This window comes from Pristis pectinata, chromosome 8 (genome assembly GCF_009764475.1).
Source record: "Pristis pectinata isolate sPriPec2 chromosome 8, sPriPec2.1.pri, whole genome shotgun sequence".
NCBI classification, from domain to species: Eukaryota; Metazoa; Chordata; class Chondrichthyes; order Rhinopristiformes; family Pristidae; genus Pristis; species Pristis pectinata.
The window spans coordinates 44,817,079-44,837,906 of NC_067412.1; the positions used below are offsets into that span (position 1 = coordinate 44,817,079).

Genomic DNA, 20,828 nt, shown 5'->3' on the forward strand with positions numbered 1-20,828 from the left:
TTACTGTCCACTTTTGGTGTCATCCGCAAACTAACTTATGCCACCAACATTCTCATCCAAAATATCAATATAGATGACAAACAATGGGACTTAGCAATGGTTTTGGCCTCCAATCTGAAAAGCAACCCTCTACTGCCATCCTCTGCCTACTGCCACCAAGCCAATTTTGTATCCAATTGGCTAGCTCAGCTGGGTCCCATGTAATCTAACCTTTCAGACCAGCCCACTGTAGGGGACCTCGTCAAAGTCCTTGTTAATTCTGGTCACCTCTTCAAAAAAAAAACTCAAATCAAATTTGTGAAACATGATTTCCCACACAAAGCCATTCTGACTACTGGACAAGTACTTAAATCACCTAGTCATAAAAGGCCAAGAACCTAATGCAAGTAAATGGCATTAGTGTAGGTAGATACAACAGGAACCTGCAGGGCCTGGTTCTACGTTGTATGACTATGACTCCGGAACATTCAGAAAGTGACAATGGGGGAATTAAAGCAATCTTGAATATAAAGGTAGGTTTCATGGTTTATTCCTGTGGAACTACTGGATTATTGGGTTCTTAAAAATACCGATCTGATTCACTAATTTATAACCCCAGACCACCACCAACAAAGAATGAGCCATTTGGTTTAAGAGCCTTGGGGGATGACCAATAAATGCTGCCTATACCAGCATCCTCCACATTCCATCGTGAATGTGTCAAGGTTCCAAAGTACTTTGCAACCAATCATGCAGAATCAACAGACCCTTCAGCCCACCATGTTCATGCCGACCAATTATGTACCCAACTATACCAATCCCATTTACCAGGCCCAGATTTCTATGCCTTGGTGATTCAAGTGCTGATTAAGTTACTTAAATGTTGCCTACATTACCCACTCAGGAAGTGCATTCCAGATTCCAGTCTCTTAACTGGAAAAAATTCTTCCTCCAATCTCATTTTAGCCCTTGCCCATCTATTGTTCTCGTTTTAGAGACCTCTGCTATGGGAGAAGTTTCTCACTATCCACCTTGTATATACCCCTGCCCCGAGCATCTTGTGTTCCAAGGGGTCCTCGTCATAACTGCTTTATCCTGGTCAACATCCTGGCGAATCTCCTCTGCACCTTTCCTGTATAATCCTGTCCTTCCTATAGTGTGGAACCAATTCTGGATCCAATTTGCTAACCTGCCTTGGATCCCATGTGTTCTAACTTATTGTACCAATTTCCCATATGGGTCCTTGTCAAAAGGTCTTAGTGAAATCCATGCTCTTACTACTATATTTTGTTACCTCTGGGTGGGTGGGGGGAGGGGAGGGTTGGGGGGGCGTAGGTGGGGAATACATTTCAGTCAAAATAGACAGAATCTCTCCCTAACAAATTGTGCTGACTAACTTTGATTAATCCATGCCTTTTGAAGTGTATATTAATTTTGTCCCTCAAAACTTTTTCCAATAATATCCCAATCACTGATGTTAGAATCATTGGCCTGTAATTACCTGGCTGACACCTGTTGCCCTTCTTGAATAACAATAATACATTTGCCATCCTCCAATAATCTGATGCATCACCTGTGTAGTCATAGATTTAAATATCTCCATCAGGGCTCCAGCAATCTCATCCTTTGCCTCCCATAGTATCCTAGGGTACATCTCATCAGACCTTGGGAATTTATCCACCTTTAAGCTGATTTAAGGCCTCTAATGCCTCCCTTATTTTTAATGATAATATCTTTTAAAATTTCACGGTCCCCTACCCTGAATTCTCCAAATTAGACTGATTACAGACAAGAAGTATTAGTTTAAGCCAAAGCACAGATTGTCACTAATTGGGCTCTCCTCTTTCCCAGGTTACCCTCTTTAGGAGCATTCTTACAAAATGCTTTGTGTTTTCTATGACTAGTACTTAATGGCTTCACGAATTTGTCTCACTGCTTCATTTCTTTCTGTTCTAACTCTTTGCAACTTTGAGCAATGCATGTTGTCATCCTAAACTTTAATTGTTTCCACAACTCTTCTACCACCCTGCGCTTCCTACCACTTTTCAAAGTCTATTTAAAATCCTAGACCTTTATTCTGTACGCCAGTTATTTAATGAGATTGGCGAGAGATGACTCCAATTTTTTTAATAAGTCTTTAATGTGTTGGCTGCAGAACTAGGTTTTTTGTTATATTGCATGAACAATTCATTTATTGTCTGTGTTGTGTTGAGTGATCTGGGGTGGGAAATCCATTTATAATTTTAACATAAATTTAGATGTTTACACCTTCCCACAATAATAAGTTTGGAAGTTAAACCTTGAATGTACTTGAAAACAGCAAATGTTATTTCCCTTTTAGTGAAATTGGCAAATCAACTGTGACTGTTACTTCTGGAATAACGACTGCCAATCCGTCCATGCCCACAAGCAGCACCTCTGCACTTAAGGTAAGGTACTGATCTTGTTTATGTAATAGTTAAACGTTGTTTTGCATGTTTCACTGACATGTGGTAGTTAACCAAATTTTTACAAAGTACCTTCAATGCCTAATGCTACACAGCAAGCCATGACGGCTGACTGCTAGTTTCCCCATTGAAGCAGTCAGCTGTTGTGTTGAGGCCAGTTTCCCCATTCTGTTCAACAGCATTTCTCACCAGGCATGAGAAAACAAAGGGTTAACGGAAGGCCAAGAAGGAATATCATTTCAGTGGACTCAAAAGGAAAGCCAGCAAAATAATTTTGTCAAACAAGTTACAAATGTAAAATTAAAAACAGAAAATGCTGGAAACAGTGGATCAGGCAGCATCTCTGAAAAGAGACATGGAGTTAATATTTCAGGTCAAAGGCCATCATATTAGGGAAAAAGTGAGAAAAAAAAATTATAGTTGCAGAGAAGGTGACAAAGGATTGGATAGGAGAAAGTATGCATATCTGCTAGTGAGAGACCAGGGTTGCTGTCTTGAGCTTTTGATGAAGCTGTCTGGTTGATAGGTTAATTATTGCAGTTAAAGAAAGATAAAACACTGGAACATGTAAAAAAAAATTGAAATGCTGAATGCTGAGAAATGCCCAATGGGTTAGATTGTGTTCGTGGAGACAGAAAAATTGAGTTGATGTTGCAGACAACCTATAGCAGAACTGGTCAGTTCCTTCTCTCTCATATCTCCAACTTCTCATCTACCCACGAGATGAGTTAATGGCAACATTGGCCTTGTCCTTTCTTTCTTGTTTAATTTTTTTTTAAGTTTCCAAATTAATACAGATTAATATATAACATCGATGTTTGTATATGTAATACAAGGAGATCAAGAGAACAATCATGACGTAGATAATCATAAAGAACAATACAATATAAGAAAAATCTGTAGATCTCACGATCTCAATAAATATAACACAAAAGAAAGGAAAGAAAAAGATTTGTGTATATAAAAGAAAATAAACCCAAATCAATAAAAAATTATAAACAATATATCAAACCAAAGAAAAATTTCAAAAAAAAGACAAGAAAAAAGGAAAAAAAAAAGACTGGACTGAAATTTCTCAATAGAAACAGAGCAATATTATGTCGTCAACATTCCTCTAAATTGGAAAGTTATTGAAAAGGGATCTATATCATATGAAAATATTGAATAAATGGACTCCAAATGTCTTCAAATTTAAGCGGAGGATCAACAGTACCACTCCTAATTTTTTCCAAGTTTAAACATGATATAGTTTGAGAGAACCATTGAAAAGTAGTAGGGAGTATTGGATCCTTCCATTTAAGCAAAATGGATCATTTGGCCATTAATGTAACAAAGGCAATCATACCGTAAGCGGAAGCAGATAAATGGCCAGACTCTATCCTTGGTAATCCAAAAATTGCAGTGATAGGGTGAGGTTGTAAATCAATATTCAATACAGTTGAGATGATGTTAAAAATGTGTTTCCAATATTTTTCCAAAAGAGGACAGGAACAAAACATATGTCAGAGAAGCCACATTCGATTTACATCTGTCACATATAGGATTTATATGGTGATTAAAAACTGTCTGGCTTATCTTTTGACATATGGGTCCTATGAACTGCCTTAAACTGTATCAAAGAGTGTATGGCACACATTGAAGATGTATTAACTAAATGAAGAATTTTCTTCCATATCTGTGTAGGTAAAGATGTCTGGAGTTCACTTTCCCATTCATTCTTAATTTTGTCTAGTGATTCTGGACATATTTTCATAATTAAATCATAGATTATTGCTATCAAGCCCTTCCAATAAGGATTAAGACCTAAAATTTTTTCTGTAATTTCAGTTTTGTATGGTGTCGGAAAAGAGGGTATAGTAGATTTCAAAAAATTTCTAATCTGCAAATATCGAAAAAAGTGTGATCTAGACAAATTGTATTTGTTAGACAGTTGTTCAAAAGATGAAAAACAGTTAAAAACAGTTATCAATGAATAAATCACGAAAACATACTATTCCCTTCCTTTTCCATATAGAAAAAGCTGAGTCAACTCTGGACGGTTGAAAGAAAAAATTAGATTGAATGGGACTTGACAAATTAAATTTATTCAATCCAAAAAATTTGCAAAATTGAAACCATATTCGTATTGTATGTTTAACTATTGGGTTAATCATATGTTTACTTAATTTGGTAAGTGCAAAAGGGAGTGAAGCTCCTAAAATAGAAACTAATGAAAATCCAAGTACTGATTTGATGCTCAAGGTGTACCCATTTGGGACATTGAATTACTTCTAAATCTTGTATCCAAAAAATTAAATATCTGATATTAATTGCCCAATAATATAGCCTAAAGTTAGGCAGGGCCATACCACCATCCTTTTTTAGTTTTTGTAAATATTTTGGTTAACCTTGGGTTTTTATTCTGCCAAATATATGAAACAATTTTAGAATCAATAGTGTCAAAAAAAGATTTCGGGGCGAAAGTTGGAATCGCTTGAAATAAATATAAAAATATTGGTAAAATATTCATCTTAACCACATTAATTCGGCCTACCAATGATAGAGACAGTGGGGACCATTTAGTAAATAATTGTTTAATGTGGTCAATTAAAGGCAATAAATTAACTTTAACTAAGTCCTTATGTTTCTTAGTAATTTTAACACCTAAATACATAAAGTAGTCAGTTACTAATCTAAAAGGTAATTGCCTGTAAATTGAGGTTTGCATATTTAATGGAGACCTTGTCCTATCACAGGTATTCCTTCCAACCCCTGTCCCAAAAAGATTAAAACTAACTTGTGTTTCTCTTTTCCCATTTCTGATGAGTCTTCAACCTGACACATTAACTGTTTTTCTTTCCATGGTCTGCCTGCCTGCTCTGCTGAGTGTTTCCTGCATTTTTTTTGTTCATCACTTCAGATCATCAACATCTGCAGTTTTCTTTTGAATTGCATTGAGTTATTGAAACGTCACCGGTATCATGATTTGCACAATCATTGTGCAGATCAATGTTCATTACACTATGATAGTGTGATGAGCTGTAAACATTGATCTAAAACATTGGTTGAAATTGTGCACTTTAAATGTGAGGTTTCTGTACAGTCTGTCTCACTGATAAATCATGCATCTCCTACTTGCCAAGAAGTTAATGTTTCCTTTTAGTGGATTGCTGCAAAGTTGTAATTTCTGGTCACTTCTGAAGTGAAGTGTTGAAATTTTATTCTGTGACATGAGATGTTTGACTATTGATATCTTGTGCACTTAAAGTTTGGAATGTTGGAAATTCGTACTCCTGGTTGGAATTTAAATCGCTAGGACTCCAATGTGAATAATTGAGGAAGAGCATAGTTCACTGGTCTATACTTGGTTGAAAATGTAAATTTAGGGGCCAGTTTCAAGATCAGTATTCCACTGAGATGCATTTAACTCTCACCACAGCAATAGAATCATAGTCATAGAATCAGACTGCACAGCAACAGGCTCTTTCAACCCATCTCATCCATGGCAACTGCAAAATCCATTTACCTGCATAAGGCCCATATGCATTTACACATTTCCTATCTATACACCAGTCCAAATGCCTTTTAAGCAATGTAATAGTATCTGCCTCCACCACCACCTCTGGGGAAACTAGCGGTCATGGCTTGTGGTGTAGCATCAGGCATTGCTTTTTACAAGGTACCTTCAATCTAGAAAGGAAAGGAGAAGTTACACAGTTAGTGGTAGGCCCCTTAATAGCAATGAGGTACAGAGGGATCTTGGGATCCAGGGCCATAGTTCACTGAAAGTGGCTACGCAAGTGGATAAGGTGGTAAAGGCGGCATATGGAATGCTTGCTTTCATTGGCAGGGGTGTTGAGTATAAGAGTAAGGAAGTCATGCTGCAGCTATATAAAACTTCAGTCAGACCACACTTGTGCAGTTCTGGCAGTGTGCAGATCTGGCTGCCCCATTATAGGAAGGATGTGGAGATTGTAGAAAAAGTGCAGAAGAGGTTTATCAGGATGCTGCCTCAATTAGAGGATATGAGCTATAAGGACAGGTTGGACAGAACTTGGGTTGCTCTCCCTAGAGCATCGAAGGCTGAGGGAAGACCTGATAGAGGTTTTAAAATTATGAGAGGCATAGATAGGGTAGACAGTCAATCTTTTCCCCACTATACAAATGTCAAACATCAGAGGACATGCTTTTGAGGTTGGGGGGGGGGGGGGTTTTAAAGGTGACATGAGGGGCAAGTTTTTTTATGCAGAGAGTGGGAGGTGCCTGGAATGGGTTACCAGGGTAGTAGTGAAATTAGGCATTTAAGTGTAGTTTGAGGCTTCTGGATAGGCACTTGAATATGAAAGAAATGGAGGGGTATGGATGATAAACAGGAGGAGGATAGATAGTATAGATCGGCACAACATCATATGCTGATTGGCCTGTCCAGTGCTGTATAATTCTATGATCTAATTAAAACTTGGTTTCATGGTTAAAACTATTGGATTATTGTTTTAGAAAGCTTTAAGGGACTTTAGGGATGACCAATAAATGCCAGTTTTAACCCCATTTCTCTCTGCCAGTCAGTGATGTACCATTAAGCTTGATTGTTATTATATTGTATTTTCAGGGTTATCAGGTTCCTGTTCTCGGTCATCCTGCTTCACATGGACAATCCATACCTACGACAGGTTTGTCACTTAGGAAATGCTTGTCAGATTGATTTCTAATTGTAAAATCTGGTTAAACATCCCATTAATTTTGTCTTTAGGTCAGCCAATGAGAACGAGTGGTGTTCGACCACCAGGAAACAGATCAGGCTGGGAAGTGTAAGTAAGAACTACTACGTCCACACTCTGGAGTAGTATCTTCTGGCTAGAGAACCGTAAAAACATGAGAAGTTGTATTCTAATGTTTTTGAGAATTGTTTCCTTTTTGGTGCAGCATGCATTTCCCCTGACCCACCCAGACCTCCTAAATTGACTAGAACAGAATAAGCATAAAGGTCCATGGTTTCTCCATTAATTCTATCATGTTTCAACTATGGAGAGACATCTCTACTGCATGTTCCACAAATCATTATGGTTTCTGTGTGCAATTCATACCTTGAAGTGTCAGGCTTTGGTACTGTCCATTGCACCCACTAAAATCATGGGGCAAGATTAAACTGCACTCCTTTCTCTTGGGAATTCTTGCAGCCTAATTACTCACCTGGCTAAGCTGGATTCAGAACCAGAGCATTATCAAAGGGGATGGAAATCAAAAATAACTGCAGTGCTGGAAATCAGAAATAATAGCAGGACATGCTGGAAATGCTCAGCAAGTCAGACGACAACTGTGGAAAGCGAAAGAGTTAACATCTTGGATCTGAGATCTTTTGTCAGAACTGTTATCTTCCGTTTTCGCCCTCCAAGCCACTCAACATAAGTGCCAAACTAAAGCTGTTTCTTTACCTATTGTGCAGTTTTGGCTGATTTCTAATTATCACTTACGGGTTGGTGGTCACAGAAGCCACCTGCTACGGTGGGAATTCATAGTCTGGCCACATCTGGATCTCTAGGTATCAGTCCAGTAACAACTAGTGAACATTGAAATAATAGAATCCTGAGAATCACACCTGCTACGTCATTCAGTATAAAACTTATCCTGGATTGAGTTCCAAACCCTGTGACCTTGGGTTGTTCTGTGCTTGTAAAGTCTGCAGCAAGTGGAAGCAGCCTCTGAGTTTCTGCCTTGTCAATCCCTCACCGAATCACCACATTTTCCTAACCTCTAGGGAGCTTCGGCCCATTCCACTTGATCTATCTTCACAAGGCAACCCTCATCCCTTGAATCAAACTAATAAATTCACACCACACCACCTCCAAGGCAAACCTGTTCCTCCACAGGTCCACTGTATGTCACTGACACACAAATTCTGAATGAAATAGTTCTGCTTTCTTCCAGTAAATCAATTTGCCATCTAGCTTTAACATGTTACAGTGAGTGCAATTTTGAAAGCAGTTTTAATGTTTGTGGAACAGTGCATGGTAGTGTGTAGTGGTTAGCGTAATGCTACTACAGTGCCAGCGACGCGGTTTCAATTCCAGTCAATGTCTGTAAGGAGTTTGTGTGTTCTCCTTGTGACTGCGTGGGTTTCCTCTGGGTGCTCCAGTTTCCTCCCACATTCCAAAGACGTGCAGGTTGGGAAGTTGTGGGCATGCTTGGCGCCGGAAGCATAGTGACACTTGCGGGCTGCCCCAGAACACACTATGCAAAAGATGCATTTGACTGTGTTTTGATGTACGTGTGACTAATAAAGATATCTTATGTAGTGTGATTTATCAAGGACATTGCTTCCGGTTCAATTTGTGGATTTCAGCAGCCCACGTGCATCTGGAACCAGTGTTTCTCCTAGTGCTTTTTATTCAAGATTTTCCAAAGGGCATGGAGGCATTTACTTGAAAATGTTTTAAGTATGTCTATTGGTGCATCTGTATTTATGGTAACTGCTCCAAGTATTGACAATCAGTTTTAGGTGCTTGTCCTTTGTCTCATCATTTGTTAATTTGTTTAAATCTGCTTCACTAGACCATCCAACAGAGGGCATCAGAGTGATCGGGTTCCAAGAAGTCGGACACAGGGAATTGCAAACCCTCCCCCTGTCTACGTGCCTCCCCCAACCCTGTATCCGCCTCCACCTCACCCAGTTCCTCTTCCTCCAGGGGTGCCTCCCCCTCAATTTCCTCCACAGTTTCCTCCAGGCCAACCACCACCTACAGGATTTAGTGTCCCTCCCCCTGGATTCCCTCCAGCACAGGCCACGTTATCTGCCCCATGGGTACCTCCAGCTACTCCAACAGCTCCTGCCAGTGTCATACCAACTGTCACACAAGCACCTCCACTGTCCAGGGAGGAGTTCTACAGGGAGCAGCGGCGACTAAAGGAAGAGTAAGTAAATGAGCATTGATTTTGGAGTCTGTAGTATCTGTCCTTTCCAGATACCACCATGGTCCTGATGCAGGGTTTCAGCCTGAAACATCAACAATTCCTTTCTTCCCACAAATGTTGCTCGACCCACCATTGTTACCACCATAAAACTCTTAGTCTAAGTTTCATCTTTATATTTATTGGTGTCATTCAGTTAAGAACAGCCTGTGCGGCAGCGCAAGTTGTACATCTTAAGGGATACATATTGCCTGTAATTAAGCTCTGTGTTATTGTAGTCCAGCTGTATTTTAAAATTATTTCAAGAAATGCATAGGTTCCAAACCACTACAGCTTTACCTATAATTACAAAACTTGCAATAAGATACTATTTGATGTGCTTAGGTAGCAGAGTTAAACAGAAAGCATGTAGTGAAAGATGACACACTGTGACCATCATACAGTGATAGAATCATGGAGTGATTCTGGAAAAAAGAATTGACCATCTCTGCCCCTCATAATTTTATAAACCTCTAGAAGGTCATCCCTAAGCCACCTTCTGTTCCAGTGAGAATAAACCCAGCCTATCTAATATCTCTTTATAACTACAACCCTTCATTCCAGGCAACATCCTGGTGAATCCCTTCTGCACTCTCTCTATTGCTAACCACATCCTTCCTGTGTAGTGTGACAACCAGAAATGTACACTATATTCCAAGTGTGGCCTAACCAATATTTTGTACAACTGCAACATGACATCCCAATTCTTATACTCAGTGCCTTAGCCCACGAAGGCAAACATACAAAGTGTCTTCACTATGCTATCCACCTGTTATGCCACTTCCGGGGAGCTATGTACATCAATGCCTCTAAGGTCCCTGATCTCTGCTCTACATCTAACAAAATTTGATCTCCCAAAATGAAATACTTCACAATTGTCTGGATTAAATTCCATTTGCCACTGTTCCACCCAATTCTTCAGCTGATCTATGTTCCACTTTATCTTTAAATAACCTTTGTTGTCTGAGTCCATCTATTTTTGTGTTATTTGCAGACTTATTAATCATACCCCCTACATTCTCGTCCAAATAATTTATACAATATGTACATAAATAATATGACAGACAACAAAGAACCAAGCACTGACCCCAGTGGCACACCCAATTGTTATAGATCTCTGGTCGACAAAACACACATCCACCACTACCCTCTGCTTCCTATCACCCAACCAACTTTGGATCCAGTTCACCAACTGGTCTCAAATCACTTGTGCCTCAACCTTCTGGAACAGTCTACCATGTGGGACCTTGCCAGTAGCCTTAAAGTCCATATAGACAACGTCTACTGCCCTGCCACCATCAATCTCCTTGGCAGGCACGGTGGTGTAGCAGTTAGCGTACTGCTATTACAGCGCCAGCGACCCAGGTTCAATTCTAGCCATTGTCTGTAAGGAGTTTGTATGTTCTCCCTTTGTCTGTGTGGGTTCCCTCTGGGTGCTTTGGTTTCCTCCCACATTCCAAAGACTTACGGGTTCAGAAGTTGTTGGTACTGGAGGCGTGGCGACACTTGCGAGCTTCCACCAGAACATTCTACGCAAAAGATGTGTTTCGATGTACATGTGACTAAAAGATATGTTATCTTTATCTTCTCAAAAAAAAAACTCAATCAAATTTGTAAGACAAATCTTATCCCTACTGCCCTTCCTGAACAGGGGGACAATTTTAGCTATCCTCCAGTGTTCTGTTACCTCACCCATGACCAACAAAGATGCAAAATTCTCTGAGCCCCACCAGTCTTCTCCCTTAGCATCTTGGGATAGATCCTGTCAAGCCCTGGGGATTTATCCACTCTAATGTGTTCCAATATTTCTAGCATTTCCTCCTTCCTGATATAGATCATCAATGTGATTTGCTGGGTGAAAGATTTGAGGGCCCTCACATTAATTGATTCAGTTTTTCTTCTCTTTCATCCCTTTGATACTTCAGAGAGAAGAAAAAGTCGAAACTTGATGAGTTCACCAATGATTTTGCTAAAGAGTTAATGGAGTACAGAAAAATCCAAAAGGAACGCAGACGCTCCTACTCCAGGTAATTAGTTATAATAGAATCCATGAGTTCTTTCGAGCTCATCCTGCAGCAGGTTAAAATAAAAATTCTGAAATTCAATCTTTGTTTGGCCTGTAAAAGGAGACATAAGCTCATCAGACAGCTATTGGAAATACAGGCATAGCAAAACTGGCAGTCTTGTGAAATTAAGCCTCCTCACCAGCTTGATTTCTTCCCCGATCTTTGCACCATTCTGTTGTTTTTGCACTCGTTATGTTTATTATTACCATGTATACTGTTTACTCTGTAAGCTTCACGTGAGCAAGGAATTTCATTGCACCCTGGTTTATGTGACAATAAATTAATCTGAAATCTTTCTAGAGATGTCTCTCAACCTTCATTTCTATGATGAAGTTGCAGAGTGAATGCAGTAATATCATCCAGTTAATCACTATTCCCCCCCCCCCCCCCCCCAGGAGTTTCTGTAGAACACAATAGTCCGTGGATTTAAAAACCTGTATTATAAATTGTTATGAGCAACACCAGACTTGGCCTTAGAATAATCTCACCATTGTTGATTCATTGTTCAAGAAGGGAAATGGGGATAATCCTGGAAACTATAGACCGGTGAGTCTCACGTCCGTGGCAGGGAGCTATTGGAGAGGATTCTTAGGGATAGGTTTTATGAACATTTGGAAATCTCTGGCCTAAGTAGGGGCAGTCAGTATGGCTTTGTGTGGGACAAGTCATGATTTACTAACTTGATTGAGTTTTTTTTGAGGAGGTGACAAAAGTGATTGAGCGTAGAGCTGTAGGTGTTATCTACATAAGGCATTTGACAAGGTCCCACGTGGTGGTCTTATCCAGAAGATTGAGATGCATGCGATTCATGGTGGCCATTTGGATTCAGAATTGGCTTGCCTGTAGAAGATGGAGGATAGTGATTGCTGGGACTTGTTCTGGCTGGAGGTCCGAGACTAGTGGTGTTCCCCGTGTGTGTGGTGGTTAGCAAGTTTGCAGATGATACAAAGATTGGTGGCATTCTGCATAATGTAGAAGATTGCCAAAGGATACAGCGGGATATAGATCAGTTGCAGATATGGACAGAGAAATGGCAGATGGAGTTTAATGCAGCCAAATGTAAGGTGCTGCACTTTGGGCGATCAACGAACAGTACACTATTAATGGCAGGATCCTTAACAGTGTTGATGTACGGAGGGATCTTGGCCTCCAAGTCCATAGCTCCCTGAAAGTGGCTGCATAAGTTATTAGGATGGTAAAGAAAGCGTATGGCCTGTTTACCTTTATTAGTAGAGGCACTGAGTTCAAGAGTCAGGAAGTTATGTTGCAGCTTTACAAAACACTGGTTTGGCTGCATCTGGAGTATTACATTCAATTCTGGTTGCTCCATGAAAGGAAGGATGTGGAGGCTTTGGAGAGAGTACAGAAGAGGTTTACTGGGTGCTGCCTGGATTAGAGGGCATATGCTATAAGGAGAGGTTGGGTTGTTTTCTCTGGAACGGCAGAGGCTGAGGGGAGACCTGATAGAAATTTCTAAGATTATGTGAGGCATAGACATCTGGTATCTTTTTCAGGATTGAAATGTCTAATACTAGAGGGCATGCATTTAAGGTGAGAGGGCAGTATGTTTAAAGGAGATGTGCAAGGCAAGTTTTTTTTAAAGTGGTGGGTGCCCGGAATGCATTCCTGGGGTGGTGGTGGAGGCATTTAAGAATGGTGGGATATGGACATTGTGTAGGCAGAAGGAATTAGTTTTAGGCATTTAATGACTTGTTTAATCAGTTCGGCACATCACCATGAGCCAAAAGGCCTTTTCCTGTGCTGTACTGTTCTATGTTCTAACAATTGATGCTACTTCCTGATCTTTGAGGTGCTGAAATCTGATACTGCTACTACTTGGGGCTCTCAGGCAGCCTGATACTCTTCCTTCTCCTTCCCCAGACCTCCTGATGTTTCATGTTTCCATTCCCTAGCTTGACCTGTGCTTCCTGGCTATAGCCAGCTGGTGTTACTGGTTCTCTGCAACTTCAGTTCTTCCTTCTAGTCAGCTCCTGTCTCCTGCTCACCTCTCCAACTCAAATTGCCATTGCTGAAGCTCTGGAATTTGTCCAGCTATGTTTGTTGAGTTGAAAAGTTCTGAAGAGAATATTTTCTATTTCAATTTTATTGTGGCTATTATGCACATTGGTTAACATGTACAGTAGAAGCTATTGTACAGCAAAGTAACTGCACATCAGTACCACAGAGAAAATGCTTCAAGAGCTTCAGTATTTGAGCCTGTCATAATCGTACATATTGTCACTGTTCCTACCTGCCTTCAAGAGTGCTCACCAAAATAGGGACTGGCCCACTGTGCCAGTGCTTTCTCCACATACAACTTTTAATTGGTTTTAATTGCAGAAACCAGACTAAGTAACTAGTTTCAATAGTTATTCTGTGGAATTCAGTTTTTAAAACTCTGAGGGCCATTTTAATCTGCATCTTTAGAGCTTTTTAAATATCCCTGATTTTTCTCCCACCTAGTTTTTTATTCACTAAATATTATTAGAAATTTTCACCTTTTATCTTGATCTTTTGAGTCTCAAGTCCAATTTGATAACCCCTCTTCTACCTGTATCCTCCTTAGGTTTTGAAAAATTAAAGCCACATTTGACTAAGCCATAACTAAATTGTCACACCTCGGGATCGCATACCACATTGATAGGAGTTTTCTACTATAAGTGGGCTACCTCCTTGTCTAAAGACTCCTGTGTTGTTGATTGCGTTCATTTTGAGCTACTGCATTTCATATTTCATCTGTTTTCACTTCCTGCTCAGGTCCCGGTCACGTTCATATAGTGGATCGTCATTCAGTGGTAGCTCTTACTCTTATTCCAAGTCGAGATCTCATTCCTCACGATCTTATTCTCGATCAGTCAGTCGATCCCCAAGTCGTTCCTACTCAAGGTCACCTTCATATCGAAGAGGCGGTGGGAAGAGTAGAGGTTATCGATCAAGATCCAGGTCTCGTGGATTTCATAGGTCCAGGTCCAGGTCACCATCTTACAGAGGATATCGCTCCCGTTCCCGATCTCCAAATTACAAGCCCCATTCTCCTTACAAAAGAAGTATCCCACAGGGTGAAAACGATCGTGAATATTATGATCGTTACAGAGAACCACCACCACCATTTGACTACAGAGAACTTTATGATAGACCTCGTGATCCAAGAGATTCTTACGAAAGGGAGCGGTACAGAGAATGGGAGAGGCGATGCAGAGCATGGTATGAATATTATAAAGGGTACAATGGTGGTAATCAACCACGACCTCGTTCTCCCACAAATAAGGACCATTTCTCTCCTGAGCGCTTTGTTCCACCTGGCACTAGGCGCGACAATTCACCTCACACTCGGGGCCGCAGGGACGAATATCCAACGGAACAGTTACCTCGGCGTAATGTAGGAGGTGCCAGCAGTTATACTGAAAAGTACTCTTACAGAGAGAGTCACTCTGTAAAGGAACTGAGGGGGTCAAAGGAAAAAGAAGCAATGAGCCTTCGCCCTGACTCAAAAGGTGCAAAGCACAAAAAACACAGGAAGAGGAAAAAGGATGAAACTGAGCCAGTCAGTAACCTAGAGTCTTCTCGGGATGGGAAAAAGGCTGTGGAGACTGTTGGTGAAGACAGCAAAGGGTCTTCCTTGTTTCTGCCTCCCAGCAGAGATGATGCCACGCCTGTGAGAGATGAGCCCATGGAAGGAGACTCAGTTGCTTATAAGACTGCATCTGACAAAGACAGGAAAGAAAAATCAAAATCAAAAACAGAAAAGCTGAAGCGGAAAGCAGAGAGTAGCGTGCTGAAAAAGGAATCCTCTGGGAAAACCACAAAGGCACCGCAAGAGAAGCCTCTGGAGAAAGAGCGGGATAAATCACCCCATAATGAGCCTGGCATGAAGAAAAATAGGGAGGAATGTCCTCCCAAGATTGAGGGTGTGAAAATCCACCCCCTGCCAAAAAGTGAAAAGTTCTTCCTGCCAAGGAAGCTGCAGCTCAAAATGGGCCGGGAATACAAAGAAACAAAAACTGCAAAGGAGGAAAAGCAAAGGAAGGATTATCCCAGGGAGGAAACGAAACATGAGAAGCATGAGAAAACTGTCAGCAGGGATGAAAAATTGAAAAGGACAGTCAAAGCAGATGATAAGCCTGGTAAAGCAGAGGCAAAAGCTGACAAGCGTAAGAGGAAAAGTGATGAAAAGGTGACCGACAGAGAGCTTGGAACACCTCCAACTAAATCATCAAAAGTGGAAATACCAGAGGCAGCAAAACCCTCAGTGAAACCCAAGTCTTCATCTGGTACTGAGAAAGCAACAGAAAATCTTGTAGAATTATCTTGTGAAAATGAGAAGGTCACTCCATCAAATCTCCCAGTGAGGAAGATCAAAATAAACAGGGAAAGTGGCAAAAAGATTCTGAGTGGGGAATCCCCAGCTGCTCAGGAGGAGGTGTCAGAGTTATCGGAAGTAAACGGTGGAAAATCCAAATCAGACAAAGCGAGAACCAAGGCAAAGAGGAAAGTGACTGGGAACGAGACAGCTGGTTCAGTCCTGGTAGATTATACAAGGTTAGCAATTTTCTTGTTTGGATTTGTTGATACCAGGTGATCTGGGTTCTTGGGAGCTAAGCAAGGCCCATTTATTGATTATGGACTTGGTTGTCACAGCCACATTTTGACAGAGTTCTGTTGTTGGCGATACTGATTTTAAATTACCCCACAATAATTGGGTGCTGAATGTGAAATATTGCAATTGTAAAGAGGCAGAAAGCATGGCTCTTTTCCCCGTAGATGTGAATTTCTGGTTATCATTAAACATATTTAGCTGAAATTAGATTTGCTCTGAAAAGTCATCTTCAGTGTAAGAATGCTGCATTCTTTATCTTCGTGTTTCTCACAAACTGCCTCCCTTCTGCAACACCATGCTGCTGACCCTAGAGGTTGCAATCAAGCATGTTATAGTTAATCACGTCATAATGCTGAATGCTTGGTGACATTGCTCAAGAAAATGATAGTTGTTATACCAAATTCTTAATGCTTTGGATGCAGTGTTGGAGCAATGTGAGCATGTTAAGCCTGACTGAGAAGACCATGGTAGTTTCTCAGGTTCTGTACATTCCTATATTTTCACAAGTTAAGATTTCAGGGGCTTTTTCCTTTAATAGTACAGCAACATACATCCTGGGATCTTAGGTAGAGTCTGTGAAACCACAGTGCTGACATTCGCTCTCCTTTCTGTTGGGATTTCCTGCGGGAAGCATGAGGGGGATCACTTTGGTGTGCGGCACACTTCTCTTTTTCATTGGATGAGCCTTTGTGTAAATTGTAGCTATTGATGTGACAGGAGGCAGTACTGACAGTAAAGGTGTAATTATCCTCTTATTTTTCACTCCCAGCACCAGTTCTGCTGGAGGGAGCCCCATTAGGAAAGCTGAAGAGAAGTTGGATGCAAAGAAGACAGTGATCAAGACTATGGAGGAGTACAACAGTGATACCAGGCCCCCAGCTGAAGATGAAATTGTCATTGTCCAAGTCCCTCGGTCCAAGTGGGAGAAGGAGGATTACGAGACAGATGAAGACGAAGGAAGGGCAGCAGCAGTTGCGGCTGCACTGAATGTTGGGAAACCCACCAGTTCTGGGCAAGGTGTGAAGCCTGCAAACCCAGCAAAGCAAACTGAGAAAGATGCTGCTGTTGCTGAGAGAGCTCCAAAAACTACTAAAGAGCTGCATGTGGAGGAAGCTCAGCAGGAGGCCAAAACCCCAGGTAAAAGCTCTGTGCTCAATGAGAAATCTACAAAGACCAAAGATAAGGAGCATGGTATGTCAGACAGAGAGATTTTGGAGAAGAAGAAAGCAGCCATTCAGCCGGACAAGCCAACAGTTGCTGAGAGGGATATTGAGGCAGCAAATGGAAAGAATCTGCCTACAAAAGAGCGGCAGGCTGAAAAACTGGAGTCGGGTAGCCGAGGTACCTCAAACAAAGACTTGCTTGCTAATGTTGATAGCAGCAACAGGCATGGCCCAACCAACAAACAGAGAGAGGAGAGAAGCCGAGATACAAGGAGGCGAGACTCCCCCAGCAAGGACGAAGAGCTGATACATGGTCAAAAGGGAAGAGAACAACACACAGAGAGCAGAAGAGGCAGTACTGAGCCCAGGAAAATCGATCACAATTCTGAGAAAGACAGGAAGCCACAGATGGATCACAGAAGTGGATCAGAGTCCAGAAGTGGCACTGAAGAGGTAAAATCTATTTCTTCCAGCCGAGGCAAGGAGAAACACATCTTGGAAACCAGGAGCAATAAAGACAGGCAAGTAAGTGGGAGTAAGGTGCCTCCTCAGACTGAAGGATCAGCCGAAAAGAACGAGCAGGAGCTTTCTGTGGGGCGGGGGGACAAAGATCACAGCCGTTCCAGACCCCCAGGATCCCTCAACCGCTCATCCCGGATGACCCGCCATTCCTTAGATATGGCCAGGGAAACGGATGAGGCTGCTTTTGAACCAGATTACAGTGAGAGTGACAGTGAAACCGAAGCTGAGCATCCACTAAAGGATGGAAAGGATGTGAAAGAAGCCACAGGTGAAGAGAGAGAGGTCAAGGGTGTGTCTACAGGCTCCAGGAACAGTGCGACTAAAAGCCATACCCAGAGCAGCCCAAGCCCCAGCTGTAGTCGCAGCCACAGCCCAAGTGAAAGTCAGACACGCAGTCACAGCAGCAGTGCCAGCTCAGAGGACACACAGGACAGCAAAAAGAAAAAGAAAAAAAAAGAGAAAAAGAAGCACAAGAAGCACAAGAAGCACAAAAAGCACAAGAAGCATCTTGGGGTTGACTTGGAGCCAGACAAAACTCAGAAACACAAACACAAAAAGAAAAAGTCCAAAAAAAGCAAAGACAAAGATAAGGACAAAGACAGTGACCAAAAGGTCCGATCATCTGTCATTGTACGAACAGCAGAAACGGATTAGACAGATGTCTGGAATGTTTGGTCATACTTTCCAACAAGTACTTTGGAAGCTTTGTAAATATTCACTCAGACATCGCTATTCTGCGCTGAGTCTACTGAACTGCAATTCTGGAGATTTTGTTTTCTGTAATATTGAAGGTTTATAAATTAGCAGTTTTTGTACAGAATTATGTTTGACCTGAGAATGGTCAGATTATGCTGCAGCATTTTTAAGTGAACTATCAGACCACACTGGGAACTACTGTGAAATTTTCACTGAACTTTTTTTTTAATAGCTGTGTATACAAGCTGACAGTGTAATTAATGTAAATGTTTTGCTTGATGATTTGCAGTACAAAGCCTCACTGTGTCATCTTTTGACTGAATAAATTTTCATTGAATTCATTATAGTCGTTACAAATGCTTGTCATTGTGTTTTTCCCATTTCCAGATAATGCAGCCAAGTATTTCATTCCTCACTTTTAAATTTTTTTTCTTTTTTAGGGCGGCACGGTAGCGTAGCGGTTAGTGCGACACTATTACAGCGCCAGCGATCGGGGTTCGATTCCCATCGCTGTCTGTAAGGAGTTTGTATGTTCTCCCGTGTCTGCGTGGGTTTCCTCCGGGTGCTCCGGTTTCCTCCCACATTCTAAAGATGTACGGGTAGGTTAATTTGAGTTTAAAATGGGCAGCGCAGACTCGTTGGGCCGGAAGGGCCTGTTACCACGCTGTAAATAAAATTAAAAAAACAAATAACATTTGACTCAGAAATAGAATTTTTGAGGACTGGGCTAATAGAGTCATAGTCATGGAGTTGTACAGCCCAGAAGCAGTCCCTTTGAACCAATACGTCCATGCTGACCAAGTTGTCTAACTGAGCTAGTCCCATTTCCCTGTGTTTGACCCACATCCCTCTGAATCTTTCCTATCCATGTAACTGTAAGTGCCTTTTGAATGTCATAATTGTACCTGCCTCTGCTGCTTTCTCTGACAATTCATTCCACACACCCACCACCCTGTGTGTGTGTGGGGTTGGGGGGGGGGGGGGGGGGGTGGAGTTGTCCCCTTCCCCTTTCATCTTAAAACCTACGCCTTCTAGTTTTCAACTCCCTTGCCCTGGGAAAAGGACTGTAACCATTCACCCTATCTATGCTGCTCATGATTTTATAAACATCTATAATGTCAACCCTCAGCCTCCCACGCTCCAGGGAAAAATGGCCCAGCCTACCCAGTCTCTCCTTGTAACTTGAGCCTTCCAGTCTGGGTACATCCTTGTGAATCTTATTTTGCACCTTTTCCGGCTTCTTATAGGCAACAAGAACTGCACACAATACTGGCCTCACCAAACTCTCACACAGTTGTAACATGAGGTCCCAACTCTTGTACTTGATACCCCAACTGAAGCAAGCATGCCAAATGCCATCTTCACTATCCTGTCTACCTGTGGTGCCACTTTTGGGGTACCCCAAGGTCTCTCTGTGCTACAACTCTCTCCAGGGCCCTGTCATGTAGTGTGCAAGTCCTGCCCTGATTTAACTTGCCAAAATGCAACACCTCGCACTTGTCTGAGTTAAATTCCAACTGCCATTCCTTGGCCCACTTTCCAGTCAATCTAGATCCAGTTGTAATCTTAGATAATCTTCACTGCCCGCTACACCAATTTTGGTGTCATTGACAAACTTTCAAACCATGCCAACTACATTATATAGTGAATATTTATTTGCTCAGAGCCCTGATGCACTCTCTGACTTTTACTGGATCTTTACCACACACAAATGATGGAATGGTGTGATTCTTGGAGGGGAATGTGCTGGTGGTGGTGTGACCATGCCCCTGTTGCCTTTGTTCCAGATGCTAGAGTTTGTGGGATTGGAATTTTGTAACAGGTATACTCTGGCTTCTGGTTGTGGAGAGAGTGAATACTTGGGATGGTAGGTGGTGTCCCAGTAAAGAGAGCAGCTTGGTCTTGATTGTGTCAACCTCCTTCACAGTTGTTGAAGCTGCAATCATCCACGAATGTGGAGTATTCCATCATGCTCCTAACTTGTGAATTGTAGATGGTGGAAAGGCTTTGAGGAGTCAATTAAGTTTATTGTCAAGGGAACATCTTATCCTACTAGGGAAATAGTCACAACAGCAGGATAGAAGCTGTCCTTGAACATGGTGGTATGTGCTTTCAGGCTTTTGTCTTATCTCTGATGGGAGAGGGGAGAAGAGAGAATGTCCGGGATGGGCAGGGTCTTTGATTTTGCTGGCTGCTTTACTGAGGAGATGAGAAGTATGGACAGAGTCTGTGGAGGGGAGGCTGGTTTCTGTGATGTGCTTAGCTGCATCCATAACTCTGCAGTTTCATGCAGTCCCAGTTGCCACACCAAGCCGTGATGCATCCAGATAGGATGCTTTCTATGGTGCATCAATAAAAATAAGTGAGTGTCAAAGGGGATATGCCAGATTTCTTTAGCCCCCTGAGGAAGTAGAGGCACTGGTGAGCTTTCTTG

The 20,828-nt window shown here is 41.7% G+C and overlaps 1 protein-coding gene across 3 annotated transcripts in view; it reads left to right on the top strand.

The window, feature by feature from the left end:
* Window positions 1-18,715, top strand: part of rbbp6 (retinoblastoma binding protein 6) — a 68,843-nt gene extending 50,128 nt beyond the window's left edge. For all 3 annotated transcript variants that reach the window (XM_052020776.1, XM_052020777.1, XM_052020778.1), the window contains 7 exons: window positions 2,321-2,408; window positions 7,015-7,075; window positions 7,156-7,213; window positions 8,955-9,314; window positions 11,276-11,377; window positions 14,174-15,955; window positions 16,783-18,715. In XM_052020776.1, coding sequence (XP_051876736.1) covers window positions 2,321-2,408; window positions 7,015-7,075; window positions 7,156-7,213; window positions 8,955-9,314; window positions 11,276-11,377; window positions 14,174-15,955; window positions 16,783-18,352 — 4,021 coding nt within the window. In that variant the 3' untranslated portion in view covers window positions 18,353-18,715. The remainder of the gene's footprint in view (window positions 1-2,320; window positions 2,409-7,014; window positions 7,076-7,155; window positions 7,214-8,954; window positions 9,315-11,275; window positions 11,378-14,173; window positions 15,956-16,782) is intronic.
* The last annotated feature ends 2,113 nt before the right edge of the window (window positions 18,716-20,828 follow it).